We start from the raw sequence: 24401 nt of genomic DNA, 5'->3' as shown, positions 1-24401 counted from the left end.
ACACACACACACACACTCTATATGACTCCTACCTGTCTGTGAATGAAGAGACAGGAGGAAACGTGAAGGTGTGAATGAATGGAAGCGACTCGAGCAGAGAAACAGATTAAAGGTCGTTGAAGTTATTTCACTGGATGAAGGAAAAGGTCGTTCACCTTTCTGAGTCCCGACCATGTGACCCACACATCCGACTGTGGGAGTGGAGCCTCTGACAGAAGCTGTAGAGTTTTATCTGGAGGAGGATCGTGTTCGTTAAGCTGTGCAGGGTTCATTATGTCCGCAGTGCGGGGGTGAAGTGTTTAACACGTTCAGAAGACCCCTCATTATGCTGCCTTTATCTTCTCCGAGCCGAACCAGAATAACCACATCCCCCCCCCCCCCCCGTGTGTGGAGCTGGATAACGGGCTGGAACCAGACGTGTCCATCAACAGCATCAGTGTCATTCAGTGTTCAGCTCTCCCATAGACCACTGCTGCTGGTTTCCAGACCAACCACTCATTACGAGGGTCCAGGGTTGAGTCAGTTTTCATGTCCTCTGCAGGTCAGGTTGGTTTAATGGACAAACTGTCCATTAGCCACTTGCACTGGAAGATTGAGAGTTTGAACTTTGGGACCAACAGAAGGAGGGAAACGACCGAACGCTGCATCAGATCAGGTTTAGGTCGAGGCTATAACGGGTCGACGTCCTTGCTGTGTTCTCACGTGGACATTATCTGGAGGTTTGACTGGGGGCTGCAGGAGAGACACTGGAGAACGTCCACAGCAAGTGACTCTGACATTCACATCCTCACGTACAGATAATTATTAGATTATCCGGAGATCAGACTGAAAACAGCCGGTGTCACGGACCGGGGACGCTTCATGTCCACTTCAGACTGAGACAGACTGAGACTCCCAGGACAGAGCAGGAGCAGGAACATGGACACCTCATCACGACCTGTGTCAGGTTCAGGTTTTTCAGTTTTTGGTCTTGATTTGATTGCGTCTGATGTTATTTACTAAATGAATTAACGATGATAATAATGATAAGTTGCTGAAGGAAACCTCTGTCAGGACACTGTCTTTTATTGTGAAAGTCTCCTCTCGGTCCATTAGTTATCAGTGGGGAGAGGCAGACCTCTAAATGGATTCTTCAGACAGCACAACACAGGCCAGGCTTTTACCTCCCCCTTCCTCCCCCATCCTCCCCCTTCTCACCTCTCCCTGCTCTCAGTTACTCTCTGTTTCCTTCTAGGGAGTGTCCCTCTGTGTCCTCACCTCTCCTCCTCCTGCTCCTCCTTCTCCTCCTCCTCCTCCTCCACTCCGACTATCACAACAGAACCAGCAGCTTTAAATCACCAAATAAAGGAACGTTTCATTTCCTGTCCCAGGTTTGTCGTCCCGGCCACTTCGATCTGTCCCTGGTCTCTGATCAGATTTTCAGAAAATTGTCAGTAAATGATTCCACAAACGTTTCTGTTCCAGGAGAGAATTGATTTAATTCTATCGGATTTGTGCTGATCACACAGATCCAGATGTGGAGAATCGGATAAAGAGGAAAAACGTTTACGTCTTTCATGTTTGTCTTGTATAGATTGTAAGTGTCACGGTAACAGCTCAAATCAGCAGGTATATTGGTGTGTGTGTGTGTGTGTGTGTGTAAGTGTGTGTGTGAGAGACATTCAAGGGTTAAGAGAGGGGGGGGGGGGACTGGGTTAGTTTCAACATGGATTTGGAGATGATGGCAGTTTTCCATATTCACACTCACAAGCGGTGGCGGCTGCTCGAGGGTTTTAATGTCACGATGTCAAGACGTCCCCAACACTAGGTGGCGTAGTGAGCCGTTCTCAACCCACATTAAAGTGTCTTCAAGTCTATTTGTGGATGTTTGAGTTTGTTTAGCAGCTGTTTTTAAAAACGTTCTCCACCTTCACCTGGGATTTATTCAGGAAAGCTTCATTCTAGAGGCTGGTTGGATGTTTTTCAGACGTGTGTCTCTGTTCTGAGATCTTCACCTCGTTCTAGATGATAACAACAGAAACATTAATTTTTACAAACGCACACAAAACCTTTGTTATAATTCAGATAGAGATCAAGAATTATAATAGGTAGAACCATAAATAAAAGTATGTACTAACGTGCGTTATACGAGTTTTCCAGAGCCGGTATATTGACACTTTGAGGGAGAACTTATAAAGACCGATGATCACAGGCAGAAGTGACTTCCTGTTGCTCTCTGGTGAACGTTGAGGAGCAGGATGAAGACGTCCAAGTCCATAACCTGGATACCATCCTCCAGATCCACGCCCCCCCACATCCCCACTGACCAATCAGATCGAATCTGTTGTCGTCTTCTGTCCTGAACCTGCCCCTGACAAACACCCAGAGGTCGTTGACTTCCTCGACCTCAGTTCCCTGCAGCGTCTGTCCTCCTCGGCCTGATGCACTCACCAAACGTCCTTTAGCGAGCGAGGAGATTGTTTAAGCTCTCGTCTCGACTCCATTTACACTGAGTCACTTCGTGCATCTGTGGCAGATCTGAGAGAAGCTGAGTGTTAATGCATCCGGGAAGCGTTCAAGACAGATCTGAAAATCAAATAACCACTCACAGTTTGATTCCCTCAGTCAGGCTCCTCCGTCGTTGTGATTAAAACAACTCACTTGTGTTGTGTTGTTGCGCGTTAAACACACACTGAACTCGGTAATTTCAGTTAACCATCGTCTTCAGGTTTTTTTCTTCAGTTACCAAACATCTTCAGGTGCGTCTCCTTCAACATCTGGATGAGGACAGAATCAGATGAGCTTCAGAAATGCTTCTCTTATTCAGATTATATCTAGAAAAATATATCTCGATTATGCAGAGATCACGGAGGTGGTTCAGTTGCCTGTGGTGCATTTAGAAATTACCTTTCAGGTAGTTGAACTCGGATTGTAATCTGATTACCAGAACACGTTTTAATGCAGCTGTTTCCAGTGCATGTGTTTTAATATGCTCCTTGTTTGACCCGTTTACACCTGGTATTAAAAACGTGATCGGTCACAAACCTGCTGTTGAATTTGAACGTTTCCGTCTTGTTTTAACGAAGAGTTTTATTTTTTATATGAAGTTTTAAATGATGTTAATAGTGTCAAGAAATCACCAAATAAGATTTAGAGTAAAACCTGTTTCCCATCTGCTTTCTTCCCTCTTCTTGTCCTCCTCCTCTTCCTCCTCCTCCTCCTCCTCCTCCTCCTCCTCCCCCTCTTCCTCATCCTCGTCCTCCTCGTCCTCCTCTCCTCCCCCCCACTCTGCCCCAATCTGCTCATTTGTTTCTCTTTGTTCATTTTGTTATCAATGTTTTTCATCACTCCTCTTTTATTGCTTTGCTCCTGTGTTTTATCACTGTGCAAATAAACTGGAAGTGGAATCATAAACCTATTGCAGCAGCTCCAGAAGCAATATATGTGAGTGGAAACACAATCTGCTGCAGCTGATTCAGAGTCTGCGTCCGCACTCCAGATAATTCCCTTCTTTCCTTCAGGTGGTCCGATAACGACCAAACCTTTCAACCTGACAATTAATGCTTCATTCCACAGGAGAAATCTTTCGTTCATTGATGAGCTGAAATTATCTCACTGGACTTTCTCATAATGGACGCCTGGAAATCACAGATAGGAATAAGACACATAATAAAGAGTCTGTGGTGCAGTTTCAAATGAATAATTACAGACATAAAACATTAAACAGATACAGATCTAAAACATGGTCCAAACCCAATGTAAAATACCAACACACCAAGTTAAAGTTACGACTCCGAGCAGCAGAGTCGGGATGAAGAAGCAGCCGAGCGTGAAGAAACGAGCGGCTCCTCTCAGAAGCAGTAAAGTTGGATTTATCAGTTAACGCTCACCATATAGCTCTCTGTTGTTTTTAACCTCAGACTGTAGAAGAAATAAAGATGGACGACGTCGCTGGGCTTCCCACGAACATTTAGCCAAAATATTTCAGATATAAACGCTGCCATCTTTTGTTGTTTCAGTTTGGTCCATGTCTACTAACATGGAGGAGGTTTACGACCTTCACTTTTAGCAGCGGGCAGTTTTATAATCTGTGGTTTCAACCAACAGGAGGAAATGGTGCGGTTCTGTGGCGACTAATTTCACAAGTAGATTAGTGCACGTCATCCTTGTCAATGAAAACACTGATCACCATGTGTGCAGTGAAGCATGCTGGGAAAACAGAGGTTGTGCTCAGAAGCAGGGACGTGATTCCTCAGACAGAAAATCTGCATCAACACTTTTTCTTTAGTTTTCTTTCCACAGCGAGTTTGAGCAGACTCTGACCTCTGACCTCTCTGTTTGACATATTTAAACAATTAGAAGAACATTTTATTTATGAATCATTAATTCAAACGTGAGTCTTTGGTCTTTTATGTGGTTTATGTGAAACACACAGGAGTATATAGGAGCAGCTTTAGTGTCTGGTCCGTGTCCTCTGGCTGCTGCAGAGCACTTTAGCAGCAACATTATTTATAAGAACACGAGGGGAAGCAGCCGCTTCCTCTGAGGAACAGGATATATATGAGTCTGAGAGCGGGCGCAGCCGACGGCCTGATAAAACAGCCTGGGTGGAATTATGAAGCGTCTCAACGCACGGACACGCTGTTGGTGTTTTAATAGAGACGGGGCGAGGGAGGGAGGAAGAGGAGCGAGAGAAAAAACAAATCAAAAAATGAAATTAAAGACAGATTGTTTTCACGCTGCTCCTCCATTTCCAAAACTCCCACCTCTCGCCGACCGGGACACAAAATGGCAGCTGTGGTCGTCCTCCGGGTCCTGGAGGTCAATAGATGAGTTGTCTAAAGTTTTCCACTGCTTTGTCCGCAATGGGAATGTAAACATCATCCTTCACTCATCGGCCCAATTGACTCTTCAGCAGATTCAGGTTTTTATCGGCTCTGTTTCTGGTCGGTTTCGATGGAAGCGAGAGTGAACATGTTAATAAGTGAGAGAGAACAGTTACCAGCCAATCACGATGTTGAACATGACTCTAACAAGCAGGCAAGACTGGTAATGGAAAATCATGAGTTTACCCACATTTAAAAACCTGCGTACTCCTGCTTATTATGGTCTAAACGAGGCTGAAAACATCTGAACTTCACCAGTTTCCATCAAAGTCCTCACAGATGATTCTGAATAACAAACCATCTGAGGCATCACGTTCAAGAAACGATGACCTCTAGTGGCTGTAGTGAGAGTGACACAGGCGAAGGAGGAAGTCTCTGATGTGTCAGTGATGTTTCTCCTGTCGCTGTGATGTTTCAGATCATTTAGGAACTGCTCCTCTGGACGCACGCTGACCAATCAGCTGAGGAGATGATTGAATTTAAAAAGACAAACTGAATTTATGGTTCATTAGAAAATCAGTGAATCAATCTCCCTCTGTCTCTGTTAATGTGAACCCTGAGGTGTGCCTTCACCTCAGGGTGGTGACGGGGGTGAGGTCGGGCTGAAGGGTGGGGGAGGGAGGGGTTGGGGGGGGTCATCAGGTTGGGGTTTTGCTGATCTATGCGAAACATCTCTTCATCCTCTCCTCCTCCTCCTCCTCGGCTGTAATGGAGAGAACTCCACCACAGATTCATAATGGCAGAAGTCAGCGGCTGCCTCCCTCGGCCGGACGGGGCTTCTTAGGACCACAGTGTAAAAACCATCAATGCTGAGCGGTCGATCGGGTCCTGGCAGCGCCGGGTAATGACTCTGTGATCGGCCCTGCTGGAGAGCTCTGTGGGAGGTTTGTCAAACAGATCCACAAATGATCCATCAGGGTCATTTCTGTATATTTCAGAGTTCATATAAATGACTGAGTTACAATGCACGAAGAGAAATAAGACCTGATACCTGATGACTGTGGATTATGTGATGAGACTACGTGACAAGAAAAATAAAAGAATTTGAATGAGCCTTTAAATTCAATAAATAGGAAAAGTTATATAAATTATTAAAGGAAATATATTGTTTTATATTCAGGGGAATCACCTTAAATAGTGTTATTACTGTTAAAAGCTTCACATGCTCTAAACACATGATGTTCCTCAGACTGCTGCAGCTCCTCTGTTCAGCCTCTGTCTGAAACCCTTCAGCTCCTGTCTCTTTAAGACCCCCCCACCTCCGAACTTTACTGGCTCCATCTCACTCGGACCTGAACTTTACAGACACAAAAATACCTTGAATCAAAAGGTCGGTCACTGAGTTCCTTCTTCTCCCGAGGCATGATGGGAATGTGAGTCCAATCACATGCTGTGTGGGTGTGTTGTGTAACAGGTCACTCTCGTATAATGTAGGACTGTGACATTTAAAACAGCCCAGGTCACGACGCAGCTGTTAAATCATCACGTTGCACTGATTATGATAATTCAGACATTCAAGTAAAGGGTCCAACCTGAGTCCAGAGAGTGAATCTTTATAACTCTGTTGACGGCTGGAGACCAAACAGAAGATCAGGGAGTGAAGCTTTAACACTCATCAGGCTCTTCAGTGGAACGATCAGTCGTCAGATGTTTTTCTGAAGTGACTTGTTCAGGTTCGGACTCTCGACTGTTCGTTAAGTAACCAGAGATTCTCTGAGCAGGAATCAGGATTTACTGAAGTGATGAAACTCGTCTTATTCCACTTCCTCTCATTCCATCAAGTCTGTCCTGACTCTGCCTCCCTTTGCCCACTAGCAAGGCAGCACATCTTCAAACTCAGCAGCATGACGCTGACAAAATCTGAAGTTTCACACTCACACACACACACACACACACACATACACACACACACCGACACAAACTCAGACTCCGATGCCCTCAAACAAGCACTACCAGGAACTTATTGCAAAATGTAATTAAGGATTTGATTCTGTACTTTTACCTCTGAGACACACACACACACACTAGCACTAGCACACACACACACACACACACACACACATACACGTACACGCCAGTGTACTTCAACATGCCAACAAAGTAATTTATCTTGTTGTTGTGTTGTAAGGAAATCCTTGTTTCAGACACAAAGCCCCCGACACACACACACACACAAACACCAATATACCTGCTGTTGGAGCTGTTACCGTTGCTGCATGTGTGGTTTTTGGACATTACAATTACATTAAAGTTCACATTTCAGATTTTGGGACAGATGGATTGTAACACATACCACAGAGATAGTGTGTGTGTGTGTGTGTGTGTGTGTGTGTGTGTGTGTGTGTGTGTCTCTCTCTCTCTCCGGGATTAAAGAACACAGCTGCTGATGAAACTCTCGCCTCCTGGGATTTGAACCTGTGAAATATGTGTGAATCCTCGGAAACATTAATAATTTTAAGCTGCTCATTCTTCTTATTGTCATGTGATTGGACCTGGGTTCAGTTTCTTCATTGTGAAAATGCGTTTTTACTTTTATGAACATTTCATTTTACTTCCATCAGATTTAAACACGTAACATATTTTCGGATTCAGGTGATTTCCACTGTGTGAGAACATCATTATCTCAGATTCATGACCTCTCTGCAACCAGGAGCTGATAAAGACTCAGCATCATTTACTTCACCTCGACATGAAGTGATGAAGTCACGTTGTGCTCCTCCGCCTGTGATCTACTGAAGACTGAACTTTCTTGAGTTCATCACAGTGAATCATTGATGCTGTGATGAAGTCACATGACTCACACGTCACTTGAGCTTCCTGCCGCGGAAAAGAGGAAACATGGCGTCAGAGGAAAACATTATCTCCAGGTTCTCTTCTGACCCTCCCTCTCTCCATCCCTCTCTCCATCTCTCCATCTCTCTCTCTCTCTCTCTCTCTCTCTCTCTCTCCTGACCCTAATTGATGCAGCTGCTGTGGACGAGCGAGCCCCAGATAAACAGAAAACAGATAAAAAAGAGGGAGAGAGAAGGAGGAGAGAACTTCTCTCATCAATTATTTTCCTCTCAATGTCTGAGTGCAACATCTTCTTCCTCCTCCTCCGTCTCCTCCCCCTGGTTAATTTTTTCCTCCTGCTCTATCTCTCCCTCCTCCTAGTTCATCTCCTCCTTCCCTACTTTCTTCATCTTCTCCTCCTCCTTACAATCCTTCTGACGCTCTCTTCTCTTTCTTTCCTCTCATCCTCCAAATCCTATCTGTCCTCGTCCTGACCATCATTCCTCCTTTTGTTCTCTTTTGACCTCCCTCTTTTCTCCTCCCTCATCCCTACTTTCCTCACCCCAGTTGTTTTCTCTCCTCACCCTCTCTTGTCTCGTACGTCACTTTCCTCTTTCCACTCATTCATTTCTCAGTTCGTTCCTTCTTGTCCTCTCTTGCCGACCTTCACTTTCTATCTTTCATTTCTGTCCTCTTTCCCATCTTCTAGTTGTATTACCTTCTTTTCTTTTTGCCCCTCCTCCCCCCGCCTATATTCTCTCATGTCTTTATTTTTGCCTTTATAAGGTTTCATTTAATCCTCTTTTCTCATCTCTTCTTTCATCCTTCCCTTTGTCCCTCACTATCCTCACTCCATTTTACTCCCCCATGATCTCCCTTTCTCCTCTCCCTCCTTTCTTTACTCTCCTTCTTCTGTTCCCCCTCTTGTCTTCTTCACGTGAGACTTTCTGAAACATTTAAAACACATCATGTGATATTAAAACACAGAGCGTGTGTGTGGGTATGTGTCTGAGTGACTGTGTGTGTGTGTGTGTCTGTCTGTGTGTCTGTGTCTGTGTGTGTGTGTGTGTGTGTGTGTGTGTGGTAAAAATAAACACAGATATGTGGATTATGCAGAATGAACAAATAAATCACATTAGAGACGCAGTGAAACAACGTGAGCTCCTCGCAGCAACAAACTGAGACGAGTTAATAACAAAGGGAGGGGGGGTTGGGGGGGGGGGGAGTTATAATGGAGAGAGCGTGGGAGATGTAAATACAGGAGAAAAAACAAGAGGGCTGAAAATGGGAAGAACGAGGCGTAGAAATAGAGAGAACACAGCGAGAGAGAGAGAGAGAGAGAGAGAGAGACAGAATTACCGTGAAAAGACAAAGGAGAGAGAGAGAGAGAGAGAGAGAGAGAGAGAGAGAGAGATGGACGAGCTGCCCGAGGGTGAGGTGTTTTAACATCGTTAAAATCAGATTCACTAAGTTTCTGTTCACACAACTTTCAGCATGACGGCTTTACTCTATTATTATTTTTTTATATATAATCACGTACAACAGATCTCATGAGTTAAAACTTGTTTTACGTTCAAGTCACAGCGCCATCTAGTGGCCACACCCCTTTTGACTGCTTCCTGTCTGGCGCATAAAACTGTAGATACAAATTGACAAAATCATGGCTCCCCAAAAGTGAAGTCAATACATTCTTCAGTTAGTTGATGATGACACATCATGATTGACAGCTGAGACTGACTCATGATTGGTCAAGAGTGTGAATGGGCGGGACCTTGATATCACGGTGACACTCCACCATCACCATCTGATATTTCGGCTTCACTTTTTGATGATGAGAGGAAGTGGAGGTCTATGTTGGAAACCAGTAGAACATGCTTCATACACATGACAAACCACAGAGACATTAACGGCTTGTCAGCAGTGTGTGTGATTGTCTGTGTGTGTGTGTGCGTGTGTGTGTGTGTGTGTGTGTCTGTCTGTGTGTCTGTTTGTGTGTGGAGGGGTGGGACGTTTTAAACATTAATATATGGTTTAACTCCTTGTGGCCAGAAATAGAAACGAGGAGGAGAGAAGACAAAGAGGAGGAGGAGAAAATAGAAAACAGCTGAGAGGAAGAAGGGCGAGAAGCTGCAGAAACCCCATCGTCCTTCATTTGTCTCACTTTATATTTTTATATTATCTATAGATGATTTGTTCTTTATATCTTTCGTTCATTATTTTAAGTCCAAAATAATTTTGAGACAATTGAGGGACGCAGTCGAATGTGTTTACTTTGTGTGAGAGAACAAAGCTGCTTATGAGGTGTGTAGTTCTGAGTTGTGTAGTTCTGAGTTGTGTAGATGTTTTTGCATGGAGTAAACTCATCGTGCTGAAATCCATCCCTCCATCCATCCATCATAGCAGGAGGGTACCCCAGATGTCCCAGGCTTTCAGCTCTTCCTGGGTCTGATGGGATGTGTGGTCTCTCCTGAGAGTTGTGGGTCTACCCCTGCGTCTCCTCTTGGTGAAGGAGCAGCGGTTCACCTCCTCACATACTGTATCTGAAGCTGAGCCCACTCACTGGAGATCTACTCCCTTCGGCCGGTTGTATTCATAAGCTCGTGCTCTCGCTGGCTTCCCACAGCTCATGAACACATTAAATGGTTTGTGTTCATTTGCCGCTTTTCTAGTTTTCCATTCACCAGCTGACGAACACATTCAAGGACAAGAGCAAGAAAGAAATTTTCTTCATTATTAATTTTAAGATATTTGTTTGATTCTAGTAGAGTCAGCTGGAGTGCTCATTAGTTTTTTCATGCTCCATTTTATGTTTCATGAACAGGTGGACCAGTCGGACCCAGTACAAACACTTTGAGCATGATGTGTGTGTGTGTGTGTTTGTGTGTGTGTGTGTGTGTGTTATTTTGGGAACGGTCTGCCTCAGAATTTTATATTCAGAGCGTTTGGAGTCTAATATTAGCGCCGCACATCTCTGTGCTCACATGTCCCATTGATTCTGGGTTTATATTTATATTCCAGGTTTGATTCTCTGTGTGACTCAGAGGAATCAAACCTGCAGGATTCTGCTGTGTCACAGGAAGGAGTCTGGAACAGGACACAGTTTAAATCCACCGAGTGTCCAGAGTCACGTGAACGCTGAGAACACAGGGGATCGAACAGAGGTTTCTGGCGGCTGGTTTGCTGACGTGCACCAGGCTGTGTGGGTGTTGGAGGTCTGTGGTAACAAACTTCCTCAAGTCCATTACCATCCCTCATGGTTTATTCACACCCAGTAGTTGTGTTTGATCCACACTTACCTCCTGTTCGTGCGCTGACTCGTCATCGTGATTAGTGCGGTGTCATCAGCGTATGTGTTAATGCTGTTTGTCTGTAGCAGGTGTGGGTCAGCAGTGTGCAGAGCGGAGACACATGAAGGTCACCAGAGTTCACACTGAAGAAGGTGACGTGGCTGAAAGTTCAAAACTCAAGAGCACAATAGAAAGTGTCTCCTCATCCCTTTCTCCTGTTTCATCGTTTTAACGATACGATGGACGGCCGAGCAGCCGGATGAGGAGTCCGACACCGAGGAACCAGAGAAAAGCAGATTGGTGACGACAAATTTTCTTTAGACAGAGTTAACAACTAATGTGCAACAAGAAGCAGACACACAAATTGCAGACAAACTGGTGTCAGCATTCATAACGGAACCCTGGTTCATTTTGATCCAGACCCAGACCTCCTCTTTTGGTCGGATGATATGTTGGTCCGTTGGTCTGGACCGTGTCTAAGGAACCGTTCACACCTGATATTAGGTTCAGAATAAAAGTCTAAAGGTCTGAACCAACAAGGTGTGAGAGACGTCCTTTAATGGACCAGACTCCTCTGGCCTCAGCTGCCGTGTCAGCGATTCCTGGTCAAGCTTCTGTTTATCAGAAGCTCCAGTAAATTTCTTGTAATTAGATCAAACCACGATTTCAATGATGCATTTATGAGCCGAGGAGTTTTTTTAAAGTGACGTCACAGCCTTCATCTTTCAGTCCTGAGAGTTTGATCCTGAAAGACTCTGTTTGTCTGCAGCTTTAAATAACAACTGATCGGCTCTGAAGCTGGAAATAGACTCAGTGTGACTCTGACTTTCATTTTATTTCTATTTTCCTTTATTCCTCTTAAACTCATTCGCCCCACGTCGTACATTCACTTCTTCTCCTTTCAATCAATTTTTGTCTTACACACTCGACCCTTCTTGGGTCAGTGTCAGCTGTCAGTCATCAGGTCTCGACCCATTTCTTTATCTTCAACTAACTGGTTAAAACCAAACTGATCAGAAACATGAACCTTGAACAAACATCAGTGAGATTAGAACGACCTGAAATGACAGGAGCCGTCTTCGACAAACATTTATCTGTAGTTTGGTTCCATCTGTTAACATGGAGAAGGCGGGGTTTACAACCTACACTGCAGCCACCAGGGGGCGACACAGACACTTTGGGGTCAGTTAGGTCGTCCATCTTTATTAACAGTTTATGTGAAAACTAAATGTTGAATAAAAATGTAATTTATTCATAAGAACACAAGCACAAAAACAAGAAGTAACTCGGTTCTGTTCATCATGTGACAACTCTGAGTTTTTAACGAGTCAGTGAGCGAGTGGCGGTTTCCCTCCTCAGACCTGTGACCTTCGGGATGTTGACCTGAAGGATGTGAGAGGGAGGAGGACGAAAGAAAAATAAAAAAAAACAAGGGATGAAGTACTCGGAGGAGAAACGAGACAGAGGCAGGATTTCAGTCGGATCTCCTTCACCAGCGGAGGAGAAAACATGGAACAACCATCCCTCCTCCTGCAACTTTCATCATCCCTCCATCAATTAAACATGGCCGTGGATCACGCTGGAGGAGGAGAAAGAAAGAAGGGATGGGAGGAAAAGATGTGACGGGCGAGAGAGGGTTCAGGAGAAGGAGGAGAGGCAGAATAGGTGAGAGGAGGAGGAGGAGGGAGGAGGAGGAGGGAGGAGGAGGAGGAGGGAGGAGGGAGGAGGAGGAGGGAGGAGGAGGGAGGCTTTTAGCAGCCGGCTCTGACCCAGAATAGAAGTTTTCAAAGAGGAAAAACCAAGTGAGCTGAAGATCGGAGTCGAGCGGTCGATACGTCGTCCTTGAGGAGAACGATTCAAACCGTCTGAGGCCGAGGAGGAAGATCACATTTCTCCTCTTCCTCCGTCCGCACAAACTGATTCATGACAACAATATATTTACATCCAGTTGGATTTGATAAAGACACACAGAGAAATAATAAAACGGTTCTTCATGTCTTCATGTCGTCTTCAGATCCGTCTCATGTCTCTGTTCACAGTTTTTTTGTATAGCGTCAAATCACATTATCTCAAGGTACTTGTACACAGTGAGGTAGAGACTTTACAATATTAACACACAAGACACCGTACATATTACACAGTACTTTTACTTAAATACTTTAACTGCATTGTGCTGCTGTACTTTTTCTTACGTACAAAATAATGCAGTACTTTTTCATACATATAAAAAATTGTAATGAAGTACTTTTACATGCCTGGATTGGTACTTTTACTCAAGTAAAGTCTGTGATGAGTTCACGGTCAGTTTGAGGTTCTGCTTCACCTGAGACTGTTTAACTGAGTGCGTGTCTCTGTGTGACGGCTGGTTGTGTTGTTGTGTTGTTGTGTTGCTGTGTTGTTGTGTTGTGTTTGAGCAGGAGATCTTGACCTTGCTGGAGTTTTTTAAATAAATAAAAGTGAAGAAGAAGAAGTCTCGACTCAGCGACTCTGTTTCTTCGTCTCTGCGATCGGAGGAATCGCCCGGCTGTTTAATTGTCCTTCCAGTTTTCCTCTAAACTAATTACCATTGGCTGGCTGTCCGCTCTATCAGATTCTGATTGGCTCGCAGGCCTATTACAGGTGGGCGATAAGGATCAGTGCAAGCCTACGTTCGATTGGCTGACCTGGCACTAATGGAATCCTATCTGCACCAATCAGGGCGCAGCAGACGACTGTCTCTCTTTCTGTTTGCCCTTGTGTTTTTTGTTTTTTGTGCTTTCAGACACTTTTGTGTTCTTTTAAATTCAGACTTGTGTCTCTGCCTCGTTGTCTCCGTTGTCTCCGTGGCTCCTGGTCTTTGTTTCTCTTCACCTCTGTTTTCCTCCGTCCTGTCGTCTTCTCGGTATCGTGGCTCGGCGCAGGATGACATAATCCTGACCATGAAATATTTAACGTACTGAGAGCGTCTCAGAATAAACGGGCTGACCCGGGCCTCCTGAGAGTTCCCCCCCTTTTGTAAAACCTTTATTTATCTCGACGGTTGACTCTAGCTCCGAGGCGTGTTGATCTGGCGGTTCAGGTGCCTTGCTCAGAGGCTCTGTCAGCAGCTTTAGGATCAGTCTGTGCTGATGGGATGAGGAAAAGCATTTTCTTTGGGACTCTTTGGGGATAAAGAAGCATTGAGGACACACCCACGTGTCCCGGCAGTGGAGGGACATTCTAAGTGAAGGGACTCGTCTGGGGGCCTCAGGTCTGTGAGCTTCTCTAAGGGGCCACAAGACAGAAACCGGGACAAAATGGATTCTCTCCTATGTGTTAAAAAATGTATATGTCAGTGTAATATTTTGTAAACTACTAATGAAGTTGCCGCCTCGTCCCTAATTTCTAACTTCTCAGACGACTCTTTGCTTCGTCCCTGCAGACTTATTTCTTGCATGAAGATTTTAGATTTACTGCACCTCCACCTCTGTCCTCTTCACCTCCTGACCTTCTCCCTGTTCTCTTCTCTCCTTCTCCTCTTTCCTCTCATCTGTCCTCACTCAACCTCCTCTCTCCTCCTCCTCCTCCTCCTCTTCCTCCATCCCTCTGGCTTGTTGTCAAGCTTCCACTCAACGTGTTGTCCTCCTCCCTTCACCTCTCCTCGTCCTGCTACAGGACGGAGACTTGGCTCCAGCAGCTGCAGATAATGACCCCAGAGAAAGGGTTGTGTAGAGGGGGGGTTGAAACAAGAGATGGGAGGAGAGATGCTGGAGAACAGAGAGGGCACGAGAGGGAGGAAATAATGGAAGTGAATGGAGAGAGGAGCAGAGGAGAGGAGAGGGGGGGTGAAGGTGTATAATCTTTGTCCTCCCTCCGTCTCCTGATGCTAACCAGCTACACGCCCTCTGATGCTGACATCCATAATTCACCATTAACAGCTGTAGACACCGACTTTAATCACCTCTCTGCAGTCACACAGCGTTTTACAGAGGAACTCGACCTCTGCAGGTGGAACAGGAAACTCTCTCTGTGATGTCATCATGGTCAACCGTCTCATCGCAGACACAGGGAAGGATTGAAGGCGTGTCTATGCTGCTTTAACGTACAAAAAGATTATCAAAGTTAGCATCATTGCCCACATACTTCTACGTCCACTAGGGGGCAGTGCAGGGTCACAAAGTCTAGTCGGGTTCTGCTGCTGCTGCTCCATCGTATCGTAGCTTTCAGAAGCGAGTCCATGTTTGATGTTGAGCTTTAATGAGACTGAAACGCTGTGTGATAAACTCTTCATTGTGTTCCATACAGACGACTGATCACAGGTGTTGTTCATGTTTGTGTTGTGTTGTGCGTCAGGGTTCAGTGAACAGGAACAATGAGCTGGAGTTACCACCGAGGATTCCTCTTTGAGATTGAGCTGAATCAGCATTAGATTAGTATTGAATCTGCTCTGTGTGCATCTGTGTGTGTGTGTGTGTGTGTGTGTGTGTGTATGTGTGTGTTTGTTTGTGCTACAGTGATTATTATCAGGTCAGTGAACAAGATAAATCAATAAAGTCATATTTTTGGTCTGAATGAGTTAAATATAAACCTTGAATACTCTGCGCCGTTGTACATGTCAGTGTGTTTGTGTTTGTGTGAGTGTGTGAGTGTGTGTGTCTGTGTGTGTGTGTGTGTGTGTGTGTGTGTGTCGGGGGGCTATTTCTATCATGATGTATGTTATGTTTGTGTTTACAGGAAATGCAAATGTCTGTGTGTATGGCCGAGAATGGGGAACAAGAACTATGCTTTGTGTGTGTGCCCGCATGCGTGTGTGTGTGTGTGTTTCCTTCTTCTACATTTATTTTGACGCAGACTGACACAGGGAGAATCTGTTTTAATCAAACTTATTTAAAGTATAGATACAGAATTCTTCTTGTTTTATTTCAAACCAGCTCTTCCTGTCTGTGGCTCTGAGCTCGCAGCTCATTGGTTCCTCCCGACGATGTTAATCTTTGAAACTGAAACGATTTTCAGCTGCGGAAATCTGACGGCTGCTGTGGTGACACTGTCATTTGTTTCAAGTTCATCTCAGGGAACAACACACACACACACACACATACACACAAACACACACAGCAGCAGCATTAATGGCCCATTAAAGGTGCACTGCGTGTAATGCTTGGCTGTAGACTGAAGGCCGCTACAGATTTACTGCTGTTCTCTGATCATAAAAACACGCAAACAGCAGCAAGCGATTTACGATTACAAGACTGTGTGTGTGTGTGTGGGGGGGGGGGAGACCAGGGTTAATGGAGTTATAAATGGACTCAGGGTTGTTGAGGTCACTGTTGTTTAGCAGCGTTTGTGTCTTTGTGTCCACACACAGAGTCTTGTGTCTCTGCTCTACTTGTAGTCGTGTGATGAACTTCCTCTCTCCACATTGCCCCTCACAGTTCACTTTGTATGAATCGTAAATAGAACTGTTCGTTTTGTGTATAGATAGTTCGTTGTTAGCATTTTTTGTAGTTATTTAGTGTGTTTAGCTCATTTTCAAAGACGATGACGTCCACTCAGAGCTTTGATCCTCCAGCTGCCACCGGGACAGTGAACCCTTCCCTTTGCACTAAGATCAGAATCAGCTGGAAAAAGAGGAAGAAGCTCAGGAGTAGAATTCAGTCCCTCCTGAGAACGTTCCCTTTAAGATCTCAAGTGAAGTCTCCTTCACTTGAGATCTCCATTTTCACCCTGTCCTCAGAGTTTTGGAGCCTGAGAAGCTTCACGACTTCACTGCAGAGTTTACATTAATGAAGTGCAGCGTGTGGGAGTCGGGTCACACTCAGGTCTGGTTGACATTCAGAGAGGACTCAGTTAGAGATCCAGCACAGATGCATCCCGGCTGTTTGGCCTCAGTCTGACGTCTCTGTCGATTCCTCCGAGCGCTCCTTGCCAACAATTACAGATGGCCTCTGTTCCTCTGGCTCTGTTATCTGCATCGATCGGCTCCCAGCTGCCAATATGGCTCCCAGCTGAGGACCAGTGAAACTGACCTGAGCTCTGTCATCACACCGACGCTGAGTTCCTGCAGATCCTCAGAAACTACCTGTCAGCCGGATAAACTGCGTCTAATGTCTGAGACCATTAACTTCACAAACCATTCAGCCCTGAGGGAAACCCCGCCTCCCACCCAGTAGACAGCTGGGATTGTCTCCAGCTCCCTCAGAGGTGAGGGGTGCAGATAATGGATGGACTGGTAATGAAGCTGAGTTCAGGGATCGTTTTTATATTTCTTCATAATTACACCAGTACGTCAGCTGTGATCAGGTCGCTGGATTCTCCAGCAGGAATCTACACATATACACCAGAGCCTGAGTGATTTATCATTTTAAATAATAAACAAAGAGAATCATAGATACAGATAAATACAAAATCAATAAATACAGGAAATATATGCATTTATGTATATAATTAATTAATAAATCCAACTTCTATAATTTGGTTTCTCTAGAGTCGTTGTGAGTTGCTCCTTCACTTCACTGCTTTACTCACAAACGAGGACGTCTGTGTGATTTGTTTTCCTTCTGATTGAAATGCTTCATTTTTCCAAACGAGGAAATGAAACTCTCTGTATTCAGACGTGTAAATCACCTGGGCCTGCTCAGCTGATCAGATATCAGGTAATGAGCTGCAGCTCGGTGCTCTGCTCCTGCAGCAGTGGACTATGTCTCAGTCCTTCAGGAAGTAAGGCCACGACCTGGTCGGCTGCGTTAACGCTCACGTCTGTGAGGTCATTTACAAAAAGACCCGGAAGGTCATTTCAAAGCTGGGCAGCGTCACACGTTTTACTCTGAATTTTCTCTAAAAATAAAAGTTCCCTTTTAAATGTTGAGTGCATTTATAAACATTAAGCCTTTCCTCCATTTTAAATGAAGTTCAGTGTATTGTTGGGGATAATTCTGCTGTGGAGGCTTATATTTGTATTTGCCCTCCATGACCTCACTTCCTCTTTATATTTACATTTCTTCTTTGAATTAAATGTCGTCCTGCAACTTGAGTCTGAATATCTTCAGGTTTCAGGGTGATACGAGGTTAGCCCTGTGGTTTAACGTGGTCGGATCTTAAGACTAAATAAACAGTTTAGTCTCAGCTGTCAATCATGACGTCTCAGCCTGTTTTTATATCATCAAATAACTCATTAAAACCAAACGGAACAGAAACATGAAGCTTGAACAACTATCAGTGAATAAGAATGTAATTGACAGTATATGGTGATTAGATGGTTCCTTTTAAAACAGGTGTTACAGAATGATTCACAGAAAGAACAAACAAAGATTAAGAAACAATGGAGTAAAATAACGTTTAAGAATCAGGTTAAAGTAAGTTTTAGGGAAGTCACGGTGTTGTGGTGTGTGAGTAGAAAGGTGTCTCGGTGTGTGTTTGTCGCCCTGCACCTTGATTTGTGTTTGATTTATGTTCCTGGGGGTGATAATAAAATTATCTTTGGCTCAGTGAGTTTATTAAAATGTAGTTCCTGTTATCAGACCCAGGAAGTGTTGAGTTTGTGCCAGAGCTCGGTGATGCAGCAGAGAAATGTATTAATCTGGTCTGATCCGGTTCCGGTTCTCCTGCCGCAGACGGGAGCTCGGAACTCAAACGTCCTGCAGCCGTCACACGAGGCACATGTGAACCTCTGAGAAGCAAACAGCTCAGCGGTTCCACAGAGACACTGAGAGTCTGAGCAGCCGTGAAGAGTTTGTTCTTCCTCACTGTGTCTCTGTGTCCTGGCTTCCTGCCCAGACTCTAATCTCCTCTTCCTCTTCCTCTTCCTCTTCCTCTTCCTCTTCCTCGACTCTGCTCCTGTGATTTATGGCTCGGTACAATGGAAGGTGAAGGCTGCAACCAGCAACCTGTGTGTGTGTGTGTGTGTGTGAGAGTGTGTGTGTGTGCATTCCTTTAGATGGAAGACTGTTAGATCGTATGAGGAGAAGTCAGCATTCTATCTATCTATCTATATCTATCTATCTATCTATCTATCTATCTATCTATCTATCTATCTATCTATCTATCTATCTATCTATCTATCTATCTATCTATCTATCTATCTATCTATCTATCTATCTATCTATCTATCTATCTATCAATCTATGTATATATCCATCTATCTATCTATCTATCTATCTATCTATCTATCTATCTATCTATCTATCTATCTATCTATCTATCTATCTATCTATCTATCTATCTATCTATCTATCTATCCATCCCTCTACAGCAGAAGAAGCGTTTTGGGATGTTGCCGCAGTGAGGTTGACCGATGTTGTGTGTCTGTGTGTTGTGTGTACCTCCTGTAGATACGGTGACATGGTTCCTAACACCATCGCAGGGAAGATCTTCGGGTCCATCTGCTCTCTGAGCGGCGTCCTGGTGATCGCGCTTCCCGTCCCCGTCATCGTCTCCAACTTCAGCCGAATCTACCACCAGAACCAGAGAGCGGACAAGATGAGGGCTCAGCAGGTCAGACACATTGTCCACTAACACTGACTCAAAGCAGCACCATACGTAACTGCTACCGAGCAGCAGCGCCCTCTGCAGGCGCAACACCAGGGAAACGATCCAGAAAAGGGCGAGAGCAACACACTCAGATGTTTGTTCTCTTGTTCAGAACCTTCAGAACACTTCAGTAAAGTGTCTGGACTCCAGAGCAGGTCTGAAAACAGCTGTAGACTTTTCAAGTGGGAGTAAAAGAGGAAACTTTCTCCAGGGTCACAGTCACTGAACCATCAGAGGTTTGAGGTGAAGGGGCAGCTCCATATTGATTTGATTATCGCAGATTAATTAACTTTACACAAACACGGTTCATGTTCCATTAACAATAATGCTGACATGTCAATAATCCACATGTGAGTGTGAGGTCATCAGGGAAATATGAAGGAATTAACCTTTCTAACATCTAAACCTGATCTCTGCAGGTTACCTAGTTTATAGTCAACAAGCACTGCCTGTGTGTGTGTGTGTGTGTGTGTGTGTGTGTATGTGTGTGTGTGTGTGTGTGTGTGTGAGTGATGTGCTGACGGTGCTGTTTTCCTTTGTGTTTGACAGAAAGTGCGCATGGCTCGAATCCGCATGGCAAAGAAAGGAACAACCAACGCCTTCCTCCAGTACAAAGAAGACAGAGGGATCGGGGTGAGACACACACACACACATACACACTAACACAGACAGACACACACAAACACAACACACACAGTGATAATCGATAGTTCTTCACTTCAGCAGCAGGATTGCGTCCAGTTAACTCAGACAGTGATGGAGACGGAGAGAGAGAAACGAAAGAGACAGAGACAGACGAGGAGTAAAAGAGGAGATGTAGAGATAAAAGAGAAAGAGAGAAAGAAGGAGATGAGATGAAAAGTGTTTGTCCCACAAAGTTTAAAGGTCGCAGGACTCCACTTCTTCCTGTTGTCTCAAAGTGACCAAATTGAGGATGTTAGAGATCCTCCCTGAGTTGCTGTAGGACTCTGGGGATCATTGAGAAGGTTCTACTTATCAACGACTAAGTTCTCAGGGTTCTTTAGCAGGTTCAGGGGACGTTAGGAGGATGTAATGCTCATTGAGGAGGTTCCACAGGTTCTCTGGGAATTTTTAGTGATCCTTTATGAGATCCTAGTCTCTAGTGGACCTTTAGGAAGAAATCTTTGGTTATTGAGGTGGTCGAGGTCCCTGTAGTCCTTCAGGAAGTTTCTTTCTAGAACATCACATCACTGTCAACGCTGTGGACGCTCTTATTGTGAAAACACAGAACTGTGACATCCTGAAATAAACAGGATGTTAATTTGCAGGTAAATTTACACCTGAATGTTTTGTTTTTTTTACCTTTTAGCTTCATCACGACTCGGTCGAGTTTTTCTATTTCTTCAGGCAGAAGATGAAACATTCACCAGGTTTAAATGTTTTATCAGTAAAATGGGTTTAGGCTTCAGGTAGAAGACGCACACACACACACACACACACACACATGCACACAAACCTATATCGTCGAGACGTAATCCCTCTTCTGCTCCGAACAAGAAAGGGATGACTGTTGGATTTACAGAGAGCATAAAGAGGACAAAGAGGAAGAGGAGGAGGATGAGGAGAGGAAGTGTAAAATAATAGGATGAAGAAAAGGAGGAGAGCGGAGGAACAGAACGAGTAGAAGGGGAGGAAGAAGAAGAGTGTGTTTGTGTAATCTGAGATTTTTTATTCTGGAAGCCTCTCAGCTGTGAAACATCACACCAGAGAGAAAGATGATGAAGATGAGAGGAAACCGGGAGGAAGAAAAGACGGGAGATTAGCCGTGTGAGGGATGGAGGGGATCAGACTGAAACCAGAGAAGAGAGACTCGAATATTATAGAATGTATTATGTGTCATTGCGTTTCCTGCTAAGCCTCTTGAGGAAAATCGTGCTAAGGGAAGTTTTTAATGTTTAAGTCTCAAGTTTTATCTGAAAAACTTCAAAGGACCAGATTTTATTTTCTCCTGTTTCCTGCTGATGTAAATAAATCTGGATTCTCTCGACTCTGTGGTCATGATGCAAAAGAAACTCCAGGAAGGAAACACGTACAGAGTCTGTCCTACAGGGGGCGCCAGAGGAAACATGAGGGGATCATCAGTGACTGTAAATAAAGATGGATGACATGATGGGTCATAAACCCCTCCTCCCCCATGTTAGCAGATGGGACATGGACCAAACTAAAAACACAATTGACTGTCAAAGATGCTTTTCTGTTATTCAAAATTGTAGTTCTTATTCTAGGTCTTATCGCGCTGCGTTTGTATCCTCGATACTTTGGGTCCATTTCTGGATCACGATAGGAAGCGAGGATATGTTGTCCATCTTTATTAACAGCAGATGGTTCATCCCACGGAGAACAGGAACGGGATCAGCACGATCTGATTCGTAGTTGTTGACAAATTCAGCACGAGACTGGAAAACTGCACTTGTTGAAAATGACGAGTTAAATGAGAACTCATCATTTACTAAATTAACTCGAGGACACGCCCACCCACACCTGCAGCCTGCACCCATTGGTCGGTACTAGCTGTCAATCACACTGTGGTATCCACCCCCGAACACATCCAGTGCTTTGTGTTTGACTCTAAATGATTTTATTCTTGATCGTTCAGTTTTATTTTACACAAACCAAACAGCCAGTGTCCTCTGTTAATAAGTGTTAATAAATGTGTGTGTTTGTGTTTGTGTTTGTTTGTGTGTGTGTAGGACGGTGACAGCACAGCTCTGTGTGTGAAGAACAAATCGGCGTTCGAGCACCAACATCACCATCTGCTGCACTGTCTGGAGAAAACAACGGTGAGTCACATCCTACACATTTATACACGTACACATTCCTATGCAGAACACGCACGTACAATACACACAACACACAACACACATAACCACACAGTTCCTCCTTTCATTAAAGACTTCAGTGTTTACGTGATTTGTTCTCTGACCTCCTCCGTCTCCCGACAGAACCACGAGTTCACGGACGAGATCAACTACAGCGAGTTGTGTATGACCGAGTCCGTCGGCTTCAGGACCAGTCGCAGCACCTCCCTGTCGAGCCACCAGGGGGCGCAGAACAACTCCACCGGCTGCTGTCCGCGGCGGGCCAGGAGGAGAGCCGCCATGCGACTGGCCAACTCCACGGTATCCGTCAGCCGAGGCAGCGTCCAGGAGCTGGACACCCTGCACTTTAAAACCACGTCCATACCGCCACAGACGTACGAGCTTTCCTTCGTATAGAGACGATCGGTTACTGTATATAAAGATGAATAGTTACTGTATATAAAGATGATTAGTTACTGTATATAAAGATGAATAGTTACTGTATATAAAGATGAATAGTTACTGTATATAAAGATGAATAGTTACTGTATATAAAGATGAATAGTTACTGTATATAAAGATGAATAGTTACTGTATATAAAGATGAATAGTTACTGTATATAAAGATGAATAGTTACTGTATATAAAGATGAATAGTTACTCTATATAAATGTATAAAGTTAATATCAGAACCTGATGACGTCTTTTTTTTCTTGGTCCCAGTCGTTCCAGTCTCAACGCCCAGTGCGCCAACCTGAAGTTGAACTGCGGGAATCCAGATTACACCGCCGCCATCATCAGCATCCCCACGCCGCCCTCCAACACGCCTGATGAGAGCCCCCCCCTGTCGCCGGTCCCCATCCCCGGCATCCTGCGCAACACCCGCGCCACCGCCTACACCCACGACACCGTCAAAGTCTCCTCCTTATAACCTCCGACCTCACTTGCAACCTCCACCCGCCCTTAGCTTCCCTCCCTCCCTCCCTGCCCCACCGGCTCCCCCCCCCCCCCCCCCTGCACCATGAACAATAGAAATCCCCTTGACCCACTGACCATGAACTGGAGGGGGGGGGGGGGGGGGGGGGGAGCACTGCTAGCTGAGATTTGGAGGTTCTGAGTGCCGCTGGTCACTTTCACTTCAAACTGACTTCTTGTCAAAAGGCAAAATGTACAATGACACGAAAAAGGAATCTAATGGGAAACAAGGTAAGATCAAGACAGGACGTCTCCATGGGTCTGAAGCGTCGCCCCCCCCCTCGTGACCCCAACAAGCACTTGACCCCCGCACAACTCTGCTTGACCTCATGACACCAACGAACCCTTAGAACCGTTCACCCAGCGATCAGGAGGGTCCACAGCTGATCGGGGTCATCAGGTCCATTCCCCAGCGAACACACAGGAGGGACAAAATGGCAGCTGAGGAGATTTGTCCCTGACGTTGGTTTAGTTGCTGGTTTGAACTCTTCTGTGATGGGATACAAACTGCAGACGGACAAACCCGCCGTTGGTATTTTGGAAACTTTAGATGTTGTTGTGGTGGGAAGTGACTGACAGACTCATCATGTCATTCAAACCAAACTGGTTTCAGAGGAAATGTCTCTACGTCGAGTTTTTGCATTGGACTTGGACTGTAAAATGTAAACGTTGTAGGTTTTAACCCCAACGACGGGTCACGATGTCCTCGACGAGGACGAGGGACGACTGGAGTCAAATGGAGGTCGAGTGTGTGTAAATGATGGAGGTCACTTCAGGTCACGTTTTCAGGAGCTCATGAGCGAGAACTCTTCAACTTCCATCACAGACTGGTTCCATGAGGTGAAAGAAACTGAAAAACGTTTGTAGATCCAAACAGAACTGGGTTTACCTGATCTATGCTGCTCACACATCGACACTGAGCTCAACTGGTCTGAGAAGAACTGGAATTACTGGTTTTCTAAATGGGAGAAGGTTTGAGTTGTGGATGAATCTTGTGTGAACTGGTCGAGTCCCAGTCCGGGAACGAAAGCCTTTTACTTTTCAAAATATGCAACATTACAAGACGCAGGAAAATAGCATCACCTACTGAACAGGAAAATAATAATAACATTAATAATAATAATGTGTGTGTTGAAAACCTAAAGTCGTTAATGCAGGGAAACAAAATGTAAAGCAACTAAAAAAAGTATTTGTTATGT

The 24401-nt window shown here is 44.8% G+C and overlaps 1 protein-coding gene across 1 annotated transcript in view; it reads left to right on the top strand.

Moving 5' to 3' along the window:
* Window positions 1-23158, top strand: part of kcnd1 (potassium voltage-gated channel, Shal-related subfamily, member 1) — a 28149-nt gene extending 4991 nt beyond the window's left edge. The window contains exons 4-8 of the mRNA XM_062390983.1: window positions 19210-19372; window positions 19958-20041; window positions 22120-22209; window positions 22372-22622; window positions 22951-23158. Of these exons, the coding sequence (XP_062246967.1) occupies window positions 19210-19372; window positions 19958-20041; window positions 22120-22209; window positions 22372-22622; window positions 22951-23158 (796 nt within the window). The remainder of the gene's footprint in view (window positions 1-19209; window positions 19373-19957; window positions 20042-22119; window positions 22210-22371; window positions 22623-22950) is intronic.
* The last annotated feature ends 1243 nt before the right edge of the window (window positions 23159-24401 follow it).

This window comes from Platichthys flesus, chromosome 7 (assembly GCF_949316205.1).
Source record: "Platichthys flesus chromosome 7, fPlaFle2.1, whole genome shotgun sequence".
NCBI lineage: Eukaryota > Metazoa > Chordata > Actinopteri > Pleuronectiformes > Pleuronectidae > Platichthys > Platichthys flesus.
Note: the sequence above shows the minus strand (reverse complement) of the source record. Positions and strands in the feature narration are given on the sequence as shown.